The sequence below is a fragment of the Buteo buteo genome, chromosome 26, assembly GCF_964188355.1.
Source record: "Buteo buteo chromosome 26, bButBut1.hap1.1, whole genome shotgun sequence".
In the NCBI taxonomy this organism is placed as follows: Eukaryota; Metazoa; Chordata; class Aves; order Accipitriformes; family Accipitridae; genus Buteo; species Buteo buteo.
This window is the reverse complement of record NC_134196.1, coordinates 9051183-9071418: the sequence shown is the minus strand read 5'-3', so window position 1 is coordinate 9071418 and position 20236 is coordinate 9051183. Positions and strand designations below refer to the sequence as shown.

The window sequence follows — 20236 nt, the reverse complement described above, 5'->3', positions numbered from 1 at the left end:
AGTGTTTGGGTGTAGTTTTAGTTGCATTTTGTGAGTAATTAGATTGAGGTTGGTGAGCATATTTATGGGCCTACATTTTGTTTAAGCTTAAAGCTAGAGAGGATCTGATTTTTTTGTCTTGGAAGTGAAATATAACTGCTCTTTAAACTCCCCTAATATTCACTGTAAATTCAGGAATGCTTTGCAAGTTTAATGCAACATTCATCATCTTAACTTTTTATCTATTTAAGTAACTATTTATCCCTTCATAGGTGAACATCCAAGCCAGTTCCCCTAAGTGTTAATTTTATTCAACTAAAAATACTACTTTTTAATTTTCCTTTAAGCCTTTTCCTGACTGTTTAATCTGCAACTAGAACTAGAGACTCATAAATCTAGTCATTTTTGTACTGTCAGAAGCCACAGGGAAAACCAGCTATCGATCAGGACCAATTTCACAAGAAAAAGAGGCAGTTTCATGCCTTGTTAAGGTTTTTTAGATTATATCCTTTCTTCTTTTTCTTCTACCAAACCTCATAACAAATAGAAATAAAAGACTAATTATTTGCTGGAATTCAGTACTCAATCTTGCATCTGAGCAGCTTGGGTTATATATATATATGTATGTATGTATGAGAGAATGTTAATGGAACAACTTCTGGAAGCGGAGTGGGGAAAAAAAACACCTTAAAGTATCAAGTAATTCATCAAGAGCGCCAGTACTAGAGCAGCACAGAAGATTAATTTGGTAATAATTACAAATAAAAGTTCTTTTAATCCAAAAAGCACAAATGTCATACACTTACCAAAGTAATTTATTTTGTTCAAGTTGACCAATTACTGTATTACTTCTCTTAATATGTGATATAATTTATTCTAGAACTAAAATAAGAATGAAATGTTTTTGATAAATTTGTTTTTTAAAAAGTGAGAAGCAGCTTAAATGTCAGACCATGCAACTCATTTGTTTTTGTGTTAAATCTACTGCTATCAATAGAAAGCTAGATCAAAATAATTTTCCTTGGAGTAATTACAGTCTATAAAAATTTTTAGAGTAAACAAAATTCAGGTTCTAGAAAATTTAGAAAATGTTATCACTGTCCTGATGATCATACCTCTTGCCACCTGCAAGACACTTGACAGTAGTTAAAAACCTTGGGGCCATACCAAAAAGTATCCTGAATGTTATTTCCTCATTGCTTACATTACTGCAAGCACCAACTAAATGTAAGTTCTGTTAATATTCAAAGTGATTTACTACCTAATCCGAAGTTATTTGAGAGACAGTTTCAAAAACAAGGCCATGTGGTTCTGGTAGATAGTATAGAAAAAAAGAGGATGTATTCCTCCATTCTGTTAAATCCTAACCCAGTGATAGGAAGCAAACAACATAGACGCTGGCTACTTCTTTAGCTAACTGCCCTACTTTTTTCTTGCCCCAAAGTCTGCTGATTTAATTCAAAAAGTTTTCCTGAGATTTTGGAGGGAAAAAATATCTCTGATTAGAGACTGGAGATGGAAGAAGTCCAAGCTCTTTGCAGTTTGAAAAGCTATCAGCAGATAAAAGCATAGAGGAAGAAGAGAAAATTGCTGTAGGTTAGGGAAACTGCAAATAGATATGATAACCCTCCCACCTAAAAGAAATAGCTACATTTATTTTTTTCCCAGATATTTTGAGGTATATGAAGAGGGACATCTACCCGTGGATAATAAGGTCTGAGTTGCTACCCTGAAATGACTAATTTTTAAGGATTTTTAAATCCTTGTGATTTTAATATATTTTCATATGCTTTTTTCAGTCTTCTAAAACTTTGGGAACACTGATGCTTTGAGCCTTCATTTAAGAATACAATTGTAAATTCATTTCAATAATGTCCAGACCACTTATTTCTCAGAAATTTGTGGGTGGCTGGTGTAAATTGTAATTCACAAGGATGCTTGTCTTAAAAGCTTTAATTAAAGTAACTTGAAGTATTCGGTACCAATTTTGATATGTCTTCAGTTATTAAATTTGTTCAGAGCTGAAAGAAGACAAGAAAAAAAATGAACTGATGTAGGTGCTTAGCTGTACAGTGAATAATCTAGTGATATTGCTCGACAAGGGGACTGGTTAAGGTAATACGTGTGAAGTGTTAGGTGGTTAACTTTACTGTGCATTTGAAAAAGATCTGCTTATTTCAAGTCAAGAAAAGACGACAGGCTAAACATGAATGTCTTAGTTACAAATACCTCTGCCATACTCCATCCGCTTTAAAAAGTCCCACAGTCTGCCATTTTCTCAACTGAGTAAATGAATCTCCTGATTTCCAAGAAAGCCAAAACTATTTCATTTAACATCTGCTTTGTTAAAGCTGTATGGATGCACCTGATGGCTAAGAATTAATCCTGTTTTCACACAAAATAATTTTCCCACTGAATTGTTAGTAATATGCAGTGTTGTTATATCTCCGAAATACCAGTCAGCATATTTTTCTTTGTTACCTTAGTTTTGTTTTCAATATTTATTTTGAAGTTACTCTTTTCAGTAACCTCCCTCTCTTCTTTTCTTTTTCTTTTTTTTTTTTTTTTGTCGTTATGCAGAGGGCTACTACTTCAAGAAAACAGCAGGTTTTCGGAGGCATTGCATTACTATAAACTGGCCATTGGTAGCAGACCCACACTAGCTTGTAAGTATTTCAACTATACGAGCTTGCATAATATTGACTATAGCTTTTTAAGGAAATCTTCCTAGTCTTCAATATCACTTTCTATTTTCTTCAGAAGTTTTTCATTTGGAAAGCAAAAGATGAAATTGTGCACTTTTCAGTTGAAAGCAAGTGTTTATTAGTCAACAACCACATTTAATGTGCTGCAGGGAAGAAGCAAATAATGAATTAACACTGGGCAGCACTGCTAGAACCTAAGATGCTTCTGATCTGGGGTGGTGAGCCACACATGCTACTGTCCAAATTTTCAGGCTCCTGTTTTCTGTTTCTTACAGCCAGTCCTTGATTTTTATATATGGTGTGATGAATAATACAAATATTTTTGAAGTCCATTCATTTTTCCTTTCTTGCCTGGGGGAAATAGGAAATAATCCATAGGATGTTGCCAGTGACAGGTTCCAAAATTAAGTGGGTGCTTTTTACAATTGCTGACTTTTTTGTAGATTCAGTATTAAATCTTCTATATATGCATATATACACATACACGTATATATGTATAAATATATGTATATATTTTTGTAACATTTCAAACAATGACACTATATGCTTGATACATTCCGAATAAGAGGAACGATATTCAGCACCCTGCCTAACCAGTGTTCCCTTCCCTCCTTCCTCAGTCTTTATAGCCACTTTCTCCTTTCCTTGTCTTTGAACTTTTACCTCTTATATGTTCCTCTTTAAACCAGTGATTGATCTATATTATACAAAAGCCAAATTAGATAACCATGGGATCTCTTTCAGGTATTACTTTGAAGTAAAAAAAAAAAAAAGATTAGATAAAACAAAATGGAACCCCATTAAAAGATAACATTTTTTGCCTCTTCACAGCTGCCTATTTAAATACTGGTATCATCCTGATGAACCAAGGGAAGACAGAGGAAGCCAGGAGGACTTTCCTGAAGTGTTCAGAGATCCCTGATGAAAATTTGAAAGATCCTCATGCTCATAAAAGCTCTGTTACGAGCTGTCTTTATAACTTAGGAAAACTTTTTCATGAACAAGGACACTATGAGGTAAGACTGTAGATTTGTCTACAATATAATGATAAAACCTTCATACATAAATAGTACCTATTGCTTCCATTCAGATTTTCAAACTACATCACAGGCACAAATTGATTGAATTTCACCAAATCAAGAATAACGTTCTCTACAGAGAATATTTGTTCTCTACAGACACAGGTGTGATGATGTTAATTAGCAGTGTGATGTTCTGATGTCAGAGTCAACATTAGCAATGATTGCATCTGATATATGTTAATTCATTCTTTTTGGCTTTGTCCCCATGGCTGGTATGCAAAGGTTATAGCCTGATTACAGACCAGCCGACCTAAAGTGTACTGACTTTTTAAATCAAAATAGAGTAAGTTGAAAAAATGCATTTATGTTTGCTTTTGAGTCTCCAAAAATAAGACCTAGTTGGGACACTTCAAAACTTCAGGGATTAAAAGCATCCTACTATGTGCTCTTTTCAGATATCTTGACCTAAGTGCTAAAGTGGGTTGGATATTTTTAATGTAACTGTACGCTGCACCCAACCCATCCCATCTCATTTACGTGTGCAAACGTGACTTTTGTGATTCCTCTCCATTCTCCCTGATGAAGTTACTAAAACTGGACATTTGCTTGAGTTTTGACCTTTAGCAGTATTTGAAAGAAAGTCATTCTCTCTTTGCATTGCCAGGCATACTTCAGAACAGGAGTCACACATGGTTTTGATCCACATAACTCTTCTTGACTGCGACAGTTACCTCAGCTGTTTAAGATTAGTCATGCACAAACTCTATAGATTCTCTGTCATCTGTCTGCTGAATCCAGCTCTGTCAGATGGCAGTTACTAATTGGTTAAAACACAGACAGCTAATACATCCATAAAGATAAGAGAACAGCAGCATGTTGTCTGCATGGCCAATAGAGTGTAGAGCTGGAGTGCAATGCCTGGGAGGTGTGAGGGATTTTAAGACTATAAACCATCAGATTTCTGCCTGGTGGTCATTGCAGTCTGACCCAGCCTTGATTTGGCCATACACTTAGGGTTTTTTCAAGCATATTTCAGCCTTCACAGACTGCGACTCTTCAATGGGATGATGTAGAAAATGATGCAGACTGACCAGTAAGCATCCTAAGTGCTGAATGAATCATAAATGTGCGATCAAGTAATTCAAGGCACAGCACATTTGTGAAGGGAATCCAATTTTGGCATTCTTGACACTATAGTCCATCTCATTCTTTCTGTGGAGCAGACTTCAGTTGTGAGGATTATGTTTTGTTATTACTTGGCACTAGACAATGATTTCTTTAGTTTTAGGTCACTTACTGTAGCTTAGTCATCAGAAAGTCCTTTGTCTGCAGTTTGATATTATTCCATATTCTCTGACAGCCTAGAGGGCTTTATATATGTTTATAAACTCATGAGTCATTGAGGGGTTTAAAAAAAATGTTTCTTTTATTTCCATCTGGAAAAATAATTGCAATATTGGAACTAATTTGATCTCTTGTCAATGAGCTTCACTGAATTTGGTAAAACTTTTGTAAATGAGAAATGTGAACTTTCTGTGACATTTGTGATGCCAATGAGTTTTCTTTCTCTCTGCACCTTTCATTTTGGGGAAGGAAGATAATTTGGTTTTACTTTATATGTCAATGACTGCTTTTGAAATTGGTGCTTTACTAATGAATTGTCCCACTTGTATGTTTCTTTTCAGGATGCCCTTACGGTTTACAAAGAAGCAATACAGAAAATGCCAAGGCAGTTTGCACCACAGAGCTTATACAACATGATGGGTAAGTGCATTGTTAGTGCTTCTGAAAGATACTTGAGGAGTCAGGCAGGGTGAAACAAAAGAGCTTAGCCAGGTAACTGGTGCTCAAATGAATTAGCTAATGAAAACAAAATAATTGCCTTCAGTAGATATGAGCCAAACCAGGTTCAGAGTTTAAATGCCAGCGATTGCAGTGCTGGATAAGGCACGATAGATGATGAGACTGTTAGATACGAGATATCTTTCAGAGTGTCCATGCAGCACTTGTACATTTAGAACACATGGGGTTTTTCTCTGCCTCCAGAATCTCTCATCCACTATCTTGGAGACCTCGTGCGCAATTCATATGGGTTTTTTTAATCTCCCATTTAGTCATCTTTGAAACTAAGAAGAAATTGTTTTTACTTCATAGAAAATGGAGTGAGATTGATTGTAACATAAAATGTTACATTTCCTTGTAAACCGACAAAATGTCCAAACAGGCCCACAGAGGTAGTTGGATATTTTTGCAGGTTGTGCCAAAAACTTATTTCCCAGCTGATGTACTGTTAGTTAGACATCTACAGTGAGAGAATTCTTCTTCCAGGACCAGCCTATCTGTCCTTCAAAATTTTAGCAGAGTCCCTTGAGTACATTAATTAAATTAATTTAGCTGAGGTGTTTTTTTGTTTTTCAACTCTAACTTCAGCTCCTCATTTTCTTCATCATATCTTTATACAGGATACATTAAAGAGATAAAAGAAAGAAGATAATATGAATTATTATTTATAGTATTCAGATCTGTAAACAAGAGGGCAGGTTCTTCATTGTTCCAGAGATGCTTTTAAGTGGAATTCTCTTTGAAAGGGCATATGTTTCTGCTAAGCAACCTCAGTGTCTGGCCCAGTAGACTTTGTGAGTGCCCATCTGGGATAGAAAAGGATGTAAGATGCTTTTAAAGTAGTTAAAAGTAGAGCAATTAAAAATATACGAAGAAACAATTAGCATCAATAGGAAGCACGTAGGGTTTTGTGGCCTTTTTTCCCCCTCCCGATGCCTAAAATACAAGGGAATGTATTGGTTTATACCAGTTGGTTTGACACAGTTGTTGAACGGAGGCACCACTCACTCTTCTCTGCTTATTTAGGAAAGGCATCTTTTATTATCTCCTTACAAGTACCTGGGCTTAGGAAAAAAAATTTCTAAAATTGTAGTTGTAACTGATGCTACGAGTTTGCAAATCTCTGTAAATGCTAAATTGAGTACTTCTCAATGTCAATGTCAATTTAATGTCAATAATAGTATAAACACTTCCTTAACAGTTCATACAGTTCAATGGAGAGTTGCTTCTCCCTGAATGCTGACCTTTATCAGATTAATGCAAATGGCTAACATCCCTAAACCACACAAGTTGATTATTGCACGTGCTTTTGTTCATAGGGAGTCTTAGATGAACTATTGTTTTATCAGTTCTATTTATCAGCATTTGCTGATAAACTTGGTGAGGTTATCAACAGTCACCACTCTGAGAATTAAGCCTCTACATACTATTGGTGTCCTGTAGTGATCATTGAAGTACTGCCGTGCTCCAGCAAACCCTCTGAAGTTTGACTGCCCTCTTTAGTGCAGATATATATGTTCATAATTCTGATAAAAGTGCTCCGCAGAAGTACAGAAATTGGAAAATTTAAACCAATGCTGTTTCTAGCATGATGGTTGTTCCTTCACAAAGCAGGCCTGTGCCACCCTTTTCTTTTCCCGTGAATAGATGCTCCCTTTAGAACCACTATGACCTGTAAGATTCTTTAGTTTTTTACTTTTTTGCTCATTGGTTACTTTTTTAGGTTCAGGAGGCCATTCTCAGCTTCCTTTATAAGCGCAGTCCATGATGTCCAAGTTCACTCTGTTCCTGGGATTTGCATTTATTAACTCACAGAGCGATAGTGAACACAAAGACCAGCTCAGTCCTTTGCCTGGCCTTGGCTGCGGCTACGCTTCCCCCCTCCACTGCTTAGCCCTTATTCTGGACTCTCTTTCCTTTAGGCCGCCACTGGCACTTCATGGATGTCCTCGCGGCACAACAAGTTAGGGTCAACTGAGATTGCCTTAGCCCCTTTCAGCCTATTGCAAAGAGCAACAGGCTATTACGGAGCTCTGTAAAGAACGACTTGTCATTAACGTAGGATGTATTTGTATTTTGGTTGCTGTTGCAGGGAAACCAGAACTTGCTGCACACTACTTGCTGAGGTGTGGCGTGTTGGCCATGCTGCAAAGGCAGTCCAAGAGGCTACGTAAAAGAGTCGGGTAGTGATTTGATTTGAATGCAGTGCAGCTGTATTAACAGCAGGACTCAGACTGGTTTGTTTAAAGCTGTCCTGGATGTGTCCACATGTAACTTTAGTTAGGTTAGTCTCTCCTACCTGTAATAGCGTAAAGGTTAGATGACAAGACAGAGCTACGTAGCTCTGCTCACTTTATAGTGAAAAAGATACCTCTGGGGAGTAATAAAGCCCATCTGACTTAGACGTTTATTTTAGATTATACAAATAATCCCCTGCAAGCATACTTTTGCTGTAAAAGGAGCCGAGATGACTAGCTTAGACTTGCTAGCTCAAATTGGGTGAGATAAATCCTGAACACCTATTCAGTCATCTCTTTGGATCGGGTGTGACAGGAGGACAAGGCAACCACATCCATTATCAGGAGTACATCCGCTCTGCAGCTTGTACCGTGTCACTGGGCATCAGAGGGCCGCCTGGGTTGTTTATTTCTGTTTTGATGTTCGAGAGAAAATTATAAACACGTTCGCTGTAACACTTTCTTTGATAAACAGCATCACATAAACTTGTCTGCCTACTTCTTGCCTTTAAAAGGCAGACTAGAGGAACTGAAATAGGCCAGTCCTGTCTCGTGCGCTTGGAACTGCATGAACCTGACCCGCGCTGTGCCCACTCACCCTGTGCTCATTGCTGGGGAGGAAGGGGGCGAAACAGGGGAGTGCTCCCCATCTGTTCGGGAAGGAAGGATCCTTCCCTGCCTCTACGTGTGGAGAAAGTCTTCACGGCTTATCATGAAACCCAAGAACAGTTACAGTTTGAGGATTATCTGCTGCAGTTGTTACTCCGATTAACGTATTCTGAGTCTCTGGCAATCGCCCTGCTTGGTTCAGTGGCACATGTATTGTTGCATATTGGCATGTGATGTAAGAAAACAGTGCTTTCTCTAATTTTTAATAATTACTCAATCATGTCATTGAAGATTTTCTGGAGGCTTTTTTCCCTGTATGAGGTACATGACATGCTCGAAAGAGAATAAACAGGAGACAAACTGTTTAAACTGAATTAGGGTTTGAACTCCAGCACTGCGAGTGCAGTAGCATTAACACTCCAACAGTGCTAAGCCTTTACACCACCTGCTTTCCCTGTTTGTGTTACACTTCTTTTCCTGTGCTTGCTTCTATTGGCCTTTTGCTCTGACAGACCCAGTGACTCATTCCTCCAGTGTGCCAGTCTGCCCAGCTGACTCTCATCCTTTAAAACTCCAGAGTAACTTGCCTCTTAAAGGAAAAAGAAGTATTGGGGCTCACGAAGCAAGCCATCCATTTGACTTTGCATTTATTCATGGTACAAAAGGCAGGGCCAGAATACCAGCATCAGATGTTCTAAGTTTGTGCATATGAAAAGTTGCAGGGTAGATTCTGGTCTCCTGTTGCTGTGATTTATTTTGCCAGGTGTGCAACAACTCAGCTAAAGAAACCATATGTTTCTCTGGCTTTGTACCAAGAAGTAAAACCTTTTCATTTTTTTTTTTCTTAAAAGAACCCAAACCAGCTAAAAATTAAAACTCTAAAACTAGAAGCAAAATAATTATTCAACGAGCTGTATAGGGTTGGCTTGGTATTTATTTTCTCCATGTCATATTTCTTTGATGTAAATTAAAAAGTACATGCTAAGGTTACACCGATTAATTTGCTTGGCATAGCAACATGCACTACAAAGGCCAGAGTCCAGCTCAGCTGCATTAAATAGGTAATATATTTTGTTTAAAGTTTCAATTAAAGCCTGGGGTCAAAAGATAAAATGGTCCCTCTGGGATCTTGAACACTTTAATGCCAATATTAGTATTGCTTAAGGATCAGCCTCTGCTCTAGATGTCTTTTGCGTTCCTTGAAATCCGATATTGTACAGTTGATTGTATTACATTGCTTTTAAAACCACACTGGCCCACCTGCTACAGTAATTCATACTCCTGCCAGTTAAGTGGTGTGAGGTGGACCATGGAGGCTTTATTTTAAAACCGAACAGTAACAAGAAAGATGTTGGGGTGGCATTGTTCAGGTTTAGATTGGCAAGATACTGCCATAAAGACAAATGTCTTGATCGCACTTCATCTGCCCTTGCCAACTAACATCTGAAGGTCTATTTTCAAATGCATTTAATGCAAAGCCTTGCAAACATTTTTGATGAGAAGTGCGAGTTACAAAAGAAGCTAACAGTGCAGGAGTGAATACAGTTAATGATGCACAGTTTAGAGTTTAGATTTCTCCTTGCTAATCTGCTACATTGCACATGGACAGAAAACAAATCATATGCAAGTGGCAGTCAGGTACAGAACAGGAAAGGGGAGCCAGATTTTACATCTGGCGCAGAGGTTTGCATCATAAGTACAAAGGCTTAGCATGCAGAGAGACTTTCTGTGTTGATGATTATAACATAGCTATTGCTTTATTTGATTATGCTTCTGGGTGGATGTGGCTGTTTGTACAAACCTGTTAATATTGTTAAGGCTCCTATCCCATTTGCCCCCTGCTCCCATTAAATGCTTTTTTATTGAATTACTTTTAAATATTGTTTAGAACTCCAAGAAACACTTTTGCTGGTATACTTTTACAGTTCATGCTGTGCAAGACTTACTTTTTAAGAGCCAAAGATGATTAAGCTGTGAAATACATATCCCACATCATAACTTAAGCAGAGCATGGTACCTGCACTTGTCTGAGCTCCAGTCATCAGTGTGCTTCCTATGCATCTCATGAAGCTTTACTGACAATTTCTTACTAAATGTACATTACAAAATTTTTTTCTTTTAAAACTAGCTTGGTGGAAAAAAAGGGGTTTTTTTCATTCATATGTATATTTTATTATATGTTCTAGGGAAATAAGAATGGAGTCCACTCCAACAGTGATGGGAGTAAAAGGCTGTGCTTCCTTCTCTCCCGCTCCTTTCTCCCATCCTGCTACTTTAACTCTTCCCCCTCTGAGACTTTTATGGTAGTTTATATCTGCTGTCCTAAGCTGAGTATAAATCTCTGGGCTGACTGCAACGTCTCCTGTTTTTTCACTTGGTTTTGTTTGAGGGATTCAAGCTGGGTATGAAGGTTACAGCAGTGGATTGCTGAGGGGGTAGTGGATGCAATATTTGAGACCAGGGGTTTTTTCTCCAGGTTCTCAGGCTTTCTTAGTTTTATCTCTTTGGACTATTGACCTATAATTTCATGTGAAATGCTTGAGTTTTCATAGGCAATATTCTGAAAGAGCTAAGAGTTTAAGCCTGAAATGCATTTGTATTTTAAACATATGGGGGTTTGTATGAAAACAGGTATAATCATAACATTTGTAGACCAGAAATGTGGTCCAATACTGAAATTGTACAACAGGGATCCCAGTATAGGCGTGATACTAATGGAAAGTGCTTCTGTTAAGAGTGTTTTAAAGAAACCTATAGTGGCATAATGTCTATCTTTTACTGACAAAAGAAATAATCTTTAAAATGTGTGTACATAAAGTAAAAGGCAAGAAAAGAGTACAATCACTTGTTCAGTTATGAATTCTTAGTTTGTCCCCTTATAATTTACTGCTGGTTGCACACCTGTTGGAAAATGAAAATGGCATTATTTATCTCAGGTGAGCTCAATGCCTCTATTTGTGTCAATATACTTCTTTCACTGGAAGTCGTTGTACAACAGGAAACAGCTGCGCAAAGTCCATGCTGTTCCATGCCGCAACTGATTTTATTTTGCCCTTCATGTATATCTGTTTCCCACTTTAGGTTTTTGCCTTCAAAAGTAGCTTAGTGGTCTAATTAAACCAGATCAAAGGCTTTGCTTTGGCTAATTGAGGCCTATAAGAATCTGCTCACCCGAAGTAAATGTGGATTGACTCCCATCTATCAAAAGCCCTCTTAAAATACAATACATTCCTTGAAATCTTCAAGGAGATTGTTCTGTGAAAGGAGGAAAAGCAAACAGAATATGCTTAGTCTGTGCAGAACTTGATACTCATTAAGTTCACATGCTTCAGCTGTTTCAGTGAAGATGTGCATGCACTGCATATTTATCACTAAGACTGTTAATCTTTTGCAGTATATCTTAAACATCGGTATAGTGTAACATCAAACTATGCTTCTAGATTTATTATGTTATTTTATGCACTGGTACCTAAGGGAAGAAAGAAGGAAGTTATATATCTAGGGGGGTGCATTTAGAGTAAGTGCATCTGCAGCCTTGATTTGCACAAGGAGGCTGCACGGTTGCATTATGAAAGACACAAACCCCTTGTGGTATTGTGGTACACAGGGATGCAGACCTCTCCATCATTTTCTAAGGCAACCTGTTTATGTTCCCAATTCAAAGAAATGATGGAAAAATGAAATTGAAATCCTGACTAAATGTATATATTAGAGATTTTCCTTTCCAAAGTGCATCTCCATCTTCCTTTCTGTTTTGACTTCTGCTCTTGTCAATGCCAAATTCTGTATTTTCTATATTACACTTTTATGATCCAGCAATTTGAGTGGCAGGTAATTAACATATACCAGGTTGATGCAAGGCAGATTTACCCTGCGTTATCTCCTTTACAGAGATAATTTTTCAGTTGTCTTTTCAGCAGTATCTTTTGCGGTCCTAAGAGGAGGACCACAGGAGAGACATATGTTCTTAATCTGAAAGTATGGGTACATGGCACCTATAGAGGCACAATGCCATTACATCCATAGCTCCATTGTACTTGCTCATAGATAAGTCTAACATAGTTCTGCAAGGAAACGGCCTTTGCTTGGTATGACCATGTGCATCTGAAACAGAACAAATCCGAAATCAGCAGATGAGAGGTTAATCTAGAACTGTATAACATACATTCATGTAAGTGATACCTAATTTTGCTTTTTAACAATGTGTAATAAGTATTAGAAATATTTTTTTTTCTTTTGAGGATTTGTATTAAGCTCATATTCCACTTCATTACTGAGTATAAAGTTAGCTTTTAAGGGGAAATAGCTGCTAGCAAGCAGATCCTTTATTAGTATTACTATTTAATATAAATATTTAATGTTTAATATGATTGTTATTGTTCTTTAATTATACTTAATTAATTTGTCCTGTGTTTTGGGTTTGTGGGATCATTTTAGTAGGGGTGTTTTTGTTGTTGTTTTAGTTTATTGGTGGGGTTTGGGATTTTTTTTTTTTATTTTGAAAGATTATTTTTCAATCCCAAGGATTCTGGGGAAATATGAGGAAATATTGGTTTGGAGAATGGTAGTCTTGCAACTGATCTATCTCTATGACAAAGAAAATCTACTTGAGTACCAGGATTTTAGTTAGAGTGGTGTAAGTCTAGTTAAAAGGTAGCCCATTTCTCATTCAGTTGTCATAAAGTATTAATAGAGGTGTTAATGAACTATGCATACACTCCATTAAATAGTGTTTCGGTTGCATATTAATGTGTTTTCTTGCACTACATTAGTAAATGAGTTACAATTAAATAGTCTATGTTCCTCCTTTTGGAATAGGCTAAGAAATGGGTGCATAAATAACAGAAAATACTAGCTGAACTTCAAAAATTGAAAAATTTTTGAATGACTGATTTATCTCCTTTTACGCCAGTTAGCTGTTGAATTTCTTCCCACCACTCATTGTGCAGGCAATGCTGCACATGGCTGCATGTTGATATAGATTAAGGAACTGACATAACGGTCAATTTATGTCTTAAGGTTTCCACTGCCACAAATTTCTTTCTCCGTTGTTGTTACCTTTAATAGAAAAGTAGAATGCAACTCTCTTGAACTTTATAGCTTGGATAAGTTTCATTAGTAAATTGTGTGTGTGACCTTTCAGATTTTTAACGTGAGTTTTGGAAGATTTTATGAGTTAACTAATTGTTAAAGTAAATGTAGAAACCAGCTCACATGTAGCATTGGTTTGCCTATTTTCTGCCAGTGGACACTGTTATTTTCCTAATGATTAAATCATTCATACTGCAAGTTTATAAAAATAAACACTTGTAAGTGACAAATATTGTTTTTCTTATTTTAGTCTCAGACACACAAATGCATCCGGAATGACAGAAGTCAATCCATACACGTTTTCTTTGTCACTTTGTTGGAAAACTCTCTTACACTGGAATACCTTTTCTTAAAATTGCATCAGTCTAACACATAAAATCACTTGATTGAATTAATGCTTCAATTAACAGTTGCTTGATTTTATTTCGGTCTTTGAGTATGGCAGTGACAGAGCCTTTGTCAGTTTCCAACTTAGTTTGATTTCTTTTTAGATAGGAATGTCATTGTAAATCAATTAGAAGATGAAATTAATAACAGACACCCTAACAATTCTTCCTTCTGTAGCAATGACGTGTTCTAATTGCTTATAATACAGCAATTCTTGACGATAGGGGCCTTATGGGCAGAAAACAGACTCTTCAGAACAAAGATGTTCAGCTATAAAGAATTCCCTGTAAAGTCTTCAGGGGAATAAAATTCCTTTCTCTACAGTTTGACATTTAGATTGACATATTGTAGCTTCATTTCTAGATGCGCCACTCAGAAATACCCTCAAAGTTTTAGGAGGTTAGCTTGTAAAGTAGTTGAGCTCTTAAAACCTATTAAAAATTGAATTTCCCAGTACTCTGAAGATGTTAATCTCTTCTTATATCAGAATCCATCATGGAAAATAGATGAGAATCTTGGATCTTTTTGAAATTTGGCAGTGCATTCAGCATATACTACCAGCAGATAATAACTCCATCTCTTACGGCTGCTTACATTACTTTTCAAAGGATCTTGTTGTTAATTGCTTGAAACTTTGCCAAGCTGTAACAGGTTGGGCTGGAATTTTCCACTTACAGAAAAGAAAAGGGCAATATGGATTCCTCATTTCCTGTATGCTAAATGAAGTAGGGGCCTGTGGGAAAACTAGTATGCAATCAAATAATTAAACACTCTGCCATAAAGCATACAGCTAGGGAGAGGAGTTGAGGGGAGCATGTAACTTGACTTCTGACTTCTTCCATCCTTTCAACGCTTGACTGCATGACTTTCTTTTGTGCATAACAAGGTATGATGTTACATCAGTTATTTGTGAGTGCTGACATAGTGAAAAAAATGCATGTGATGTTGATATCCCTGAATTGGATCATGAGTTTTGAGGGGTGTTCATGTTCTTTTGGGGTTTCTTTCCTGTTTGGATTTTTTTTTTTTATTTTACTTGGATTTTTTTGAAATTTTTCATTTAGTTTGGCCCTAACCAGCAATAGAATGACTTGAGTACTTCTGGGACTGAAACATTGGCTACTTCTGTGTATGTAATCAGATACCCAAGACCAGTGCATGAGTACAGAATGCTCTGTAGATCCTTGAATTAGAAATCCTGGTCTGCTAGATTTAGCAGGCATGCACCCCTTTTTGGAAAAACTCTATTTTCTCATAAAAATCATGTTGGCTTCCCTTAGCCTTGGCTCAATGTGACTTCTGACTCTGTCACACTCGTTTTATCTGCAGGCTGTGGTTTGGTCATTTTGCATGCACTGCACCCTAACTCCTGAAACTCAAACTTATGTGACACATTTTGCCTGGGATCCCTATCCTCTGGTGACAAAGACAGGAAAAAAAAAATAAAAAAAGAAAAAAACCTAACTGGACCTAGTCCAGTTTTCTTTCATCAAGAAAATCCTCCATAGCCCCTGTAAATACTCAAAGTAGCTCCCATGGTAAGAGTTCCTCCTATTTTACTTCTTTGAGCATGTAGCTGACACCTTTTTCTCTGAGTTTTTGTGGAGTGGTAGTTGGCTTCAAGCTTGAATAAAAAACGTTGGTCCTTCTCGCCCTCCTTGATGCCCGCACAGCTATTAATTTCCCTGTAAGGCAGAACTGAGGCCAGTGACTTACCTGGAGACAGCCTTAGCCGACTTCTACTTGGGTGAGCTGTAGTCCTCTCTTGATCCTCCAGTGGCGGCACTCGATAAGCTGTGATTTGATAATTTTGGGAAAATACTTAGCCATTTATTTGGAATGAATCAGCTGGTGAGATGATGAAATCCTGACTTCCCTGTAGGCATTTTCAGTCTGTCATTGGCTTGGGCAAGGGCACATTTATGCCTGGAGCCCTTGTGAGAGAGCTGTGTAAATGCAGGGTATTAATCTGAAAGCTGCTGTTCTTCACCATTACATACTTGTTCAATATTGCTTATTTCCAACCTTTGAGTAATCTGGTTGTTTGCTTCTTGGAGAAAGAGCCTGTCTTTTCCTGTATGCTAAATTCTTTCTCAGAAACTTCAAGACTACAATTATCTGTACCACAGTAAATGGCTTTCTGACATCTCATTCATCTGTTCTTCAGCACTGCCTGCCTCAGCCTCTCGCAGTAAAGGATTTCACTTTGAAAAGTGTCCAATTTTGGTCATTTCATACATGACTTCTTAAGACTAGCGATTTTAAAATTATGAATGTTATATTCTAATTTAAACTAATTGTGGCAGATGACCTAATTAAACTACATTCAGAGATTAAGTTTTTTTAATATCTTGCCCTTCCCTCTGTAGTTTCAGGACTATTTTCTTAACCTTTCTGTGTTTTTTAAAAAAATCTAGTTTCTTGATGTATTATAATTAAATGCAAACACTCCATATTCTCCCTACCATTCCATGCTGTGTAATGTAGACTGATGGAAAAGAAGTAACTTTTCTACAGTAGGTGTGATAAAATTTCTGTCACTTTGAGACTTCTGACTGAAACCTAGCAGCTGGAGGTCTCTCTTGCAATTCTGTTCCAACAAGACTTTCATCTCAACCATGCTCTTTCAGCCCTAATAAGGCCATAACTCAATCTCCTCACTCAAGTGTCTGTAAGGCCTTTTTGTGTGTGTCATTGCAGGTGTTCAAAGCACTTCACCCTTTTCAAGATCTCTGCCCATTTAATACATAGCAAATTATAAATGAGATAATAAATTATGGAAGCTTTGAGAAATCTGGGGCATTCTCACTAGCTTTTGTTTCACCCTGCAGGAGAAGCCTATATGAGAATGAGCCGGCTGCCAGAAGCAGAGCGCTGGTACGTGGAGTCTCTGCGATCCAAGAGTGACCACATCCCAGCCCATCTCACCTACGGAAAACTGCTGGCTCTGACGGTGAGTTAATCAGCAGCTCCTGGGAGCTGGTCCCAGGCCCTTCGAGTAGATGAGGTAAAGGGACGGGAAGACTTTAGCCTGAAAATTGCTTATTGCCCTATTTGTTACACTATTTCAGTCATCCCTTCTAATTAAGAATTTTGACAGTGTCGGGTTTTTTGTGAAACATTGCATCTGTTCCTGAAATAGAGCTACCTCTGTGCCAGAAGAAAACAGTTATAATAGGATAGGAACTTTATAGCAGATAGTAAGGTTTCTCTGGTTGAAAAAAGCCTTTATTATAAGTAGTTTCCATCACAATTAATGATATTAATACAAAAAGATATTCAATGTTTGACCCAGGGTTGTTGTAGCAGCCTATGGCAGAGGTGGGGGTGACCTATACTTTGTGAAGTACATGTCTCATGCTTTGAATTTACACTTCTCTAGGAGTATCTCTTTGAGCATGTGAAAAGAAATACTCAACTACTAAGGACTAGTTCTAAAAAAATCAGAAGAGTTGGACTTTTTGATTTCTTCCAAGTTTACTTAGCCTTTTGAGTATAGATGAGCTTGTAGCTCCAACTAAACCAGCCCCATATGATAGCTATAGCAGAGTGCCAGTCATTCCTTGGTTTTCACACATTTTGAAGATGAAAACGGATTTCTATTTTATTCAATGAAATAATTATGTTTTAAAACTGCCTTTCACTTATTTTCCATTTCTCACTCCTATTTTTCTGATCATATCCCCTTTCTGTTTATCTCTTCTACATTTACTTTCATTGTTCACCCCAGCAGTTTCATATTTACTTTCTATGCTCTACTGATAAGCCTTTGTATGGCTCTTCAATCCTTATGCCCCAGTCTGAATATCTTCCTCAACTTTTCACCTAGCTATAAGCTTTTACTCTGACCTTGCTTATGCCTTGTTCAGTCTTCAAGCAGAAAATGTCCTTGGACACAGGTAGAGATCCAGTGAAGAAAAATATTCATAATTATTTTCAGCAGATCCATTGCTGCTAAAAGTATCTGAATTTGGAAAAAGGGGAAGAAATTAGAACAGAAGTTTTCTATATGAGTAACAAGTGACAACATAATCAGAAAGACTTAAAAACTGTTCAGTGTTATCACATAATGTCAGATACAGAGTTTGATTAAAAACTACCTGGATGGGATTTTTTTAAGCTTGTAATGGAAGTTAAGATCATTGTGTTATATCCCCACTGCCTGTCAGTTCCAGGCCCTGGAAAGGAAGCTTTTTGCTACCATTTCCACTTACAGTTAAAATTTCTTGGATACTGACAAATACATTCACTCACTGATTATCTTCCCCTGGGACAGAACTGCGAGTAGGTTATACAGCAAAATTTCCTCATTTACCTTGCTTTTCTGGCAGATATCTTCATATCTTGCACCTAAGAATAATAGGAGAAAGTCAGTGTTACTGGTTTCTTCTCAGCAGATCTTTGACACAAAAGTTCTAAGTTATTGGAATTGCTTTGGGGAAAGAGTTTTCTCAATTAAAATTTTTTTTTTCTTTTTCTTTCTTTTCTTCTTTTCTATTCCACACATACCCCTGTACCCCAGTACTCCTCTGGTTAATTTTGTACATTTTGTGGACTGCTCAGTATATGAAATATGAGGTCTGCTAGGGAAAGTCTTGCAGTTGTTCTGGGAAAAAAGGTCTCACAGTTTTCTTCAAAATAACAAAATCCCCAAATCCCATAACTCTGTACAAAAATTGTGAGCCACTAAAAAGAAATTTTTCATTTTGTCCCCTCATTATGAAAGTTCAGGTGTAGGATTAAACATTAGTGGCATACCCCAACTTTGGGAAGGAAGTGATGAAAAATGTACACAAATCCTTATAGCAGAATTGAACTGTTTACTTTTCTCCAGGGATATAAACGCAAGATACATGTGGGGTGGATTGTGCCTTGAGGATCTGAACTATATTTGTGGAAGAATGTGTCTCATGAGCAAAAAGGACAGGAGCTGTATACAACTTTGAACACTGAATACTGCACCGTGATAGGCAATAAAATACTCTGCCTATCCTTTCCCAACACATGCTTGCTTACCTATACTTGTTCTGTGCCAAATTGTAGTCTATTATCAGCATGTTTGTTTGTTACCATCTCCTGACACTTTTTTCTTTTATTACTGTTGCTTCTTCTCGTATTCATGGCAGTATGTACAGATAGGGTTCATGTCCATTCTATTAATAGCAGCATAAGCTGAAAAGATGATGCTGATGTCCTGTTGGCTTGTAGTGACATAGGACTTCATAAACACATAACAAGACAACATGTTGATGAAAAAGTAGAGATGTAAGAAAATTTTTCAGGTGGTTATGTCATTCATGAAAAAAAAAGTTCATTCACCTTTGATCTGTTGAAATTTGGTATTTATTTCATTTAATTCTTTCAGCTACAAAGTTTGAAAAGACATTCAGCAGGAAAATGGATGATGTAGAGATTTGGCAGTAGAATATGGATTTTTGTCTCCATGTTGGTCACTTATCCTTAGTCAGTTTTGCAGCCTAGCATCTGCTCAGTGATTCACATTAAATGAATTTTGTCTAGTTTCTAGTATACTGAATTGTACTAGGATTAGTTCCCATCGCAAATATATGATTGCCGTAACTGAGATGCTTCCTGGAAGTCTGCATAGACTTCCTCAGGGTTCAATAGCATTAGAGCTGCTCCCTTTGGCGTTGCTGTTTCAGCCCATACCTAACTTGAGGTACCACTGTGATTTATTCTTCTGGTAAACTTTGCTACCTAGGCTCATGATCATTTTCTCACAGCCTGTATATTTAGGAGAAAGAAAAGCCTACTTCAGTTTGTTTTCAGATGTTAGAGAAGAGACATTTTAGAGGCTTCTTTCCCAGTATCTGTTGGAACCAAACCTTCAGAATTTTTACAAGCCTGTTTCTGACTATAAGTGCTGAGACAAAATGATTGATAACACTTCTTTGTCTCTCTTTTCCAGGAGAGAAACGTGAGATGGTTGATGAAGTGAAGGGTCGAAGTGGGTGCTAATCTAGATAGAAAATTTTTCTGTCAGTGAAATTGGGGGGGGGGGGGGAGGAGAGGAGGAAGGTTTCAGACAAGTTCCTAAGTACCAGCCAAAGGCAATTCTAGTATAAAACCCCCTAGCAGTAAAGTCAATCCTGTAAAGTTCACAAATTCAGCTATGTTTTACTTCCTGATTTAAATTCCAACGAAGTGGCTTAAGTTTAACCCCAGCTTTTCTGCCTCCTCAAGCCTGTTGCCAGTATTAATGCTTACTAAAAGCAGCATGACGCATAATCATAAGATCATATAATCATTTAGCTTGGAAAAGACCCTTAAGAGCATTGAGTCTGACTGTTAACCTAGCACTGCCAAGTCCACCACTAAACCATGTCCCTAAGTGCCACTTCTA

General features: G+C 37.3%; 1 protein-coding gene across 2 annotated transcripts in view; it reads left to right on the top strand.

The window, feature by feature from the left end:
• The window catches only part of TMTC2 (transmembrane O-mannosyltransferase targeting cadherins 2), a 256976-nt gene that overhangs the window by 176619 nt on the left and 60121 nt on the right, over window positions 1-20236 (top strand). For both annotated transcript variants that reach the window (XM_075057986.1, XM_075057985.1), the window contains exons 5-8: window positions 2560-2645; window positions 3516-3700; window positions 5392-5470; window positions 16704-16825. In XM_075057986.1, the coding sequence (XP_074914087.1) occupies window positions 2560-2645; window positions 3516-3700; window positions 5392-5470; window positions 16704-16825 (472 nt within the window). The remainder of the gene's footprint in view (window positions 1-2559; window positions 2646-3515; window positions 3701-5391; window positions 5471-16703; window positions 16826-20236) is intronic.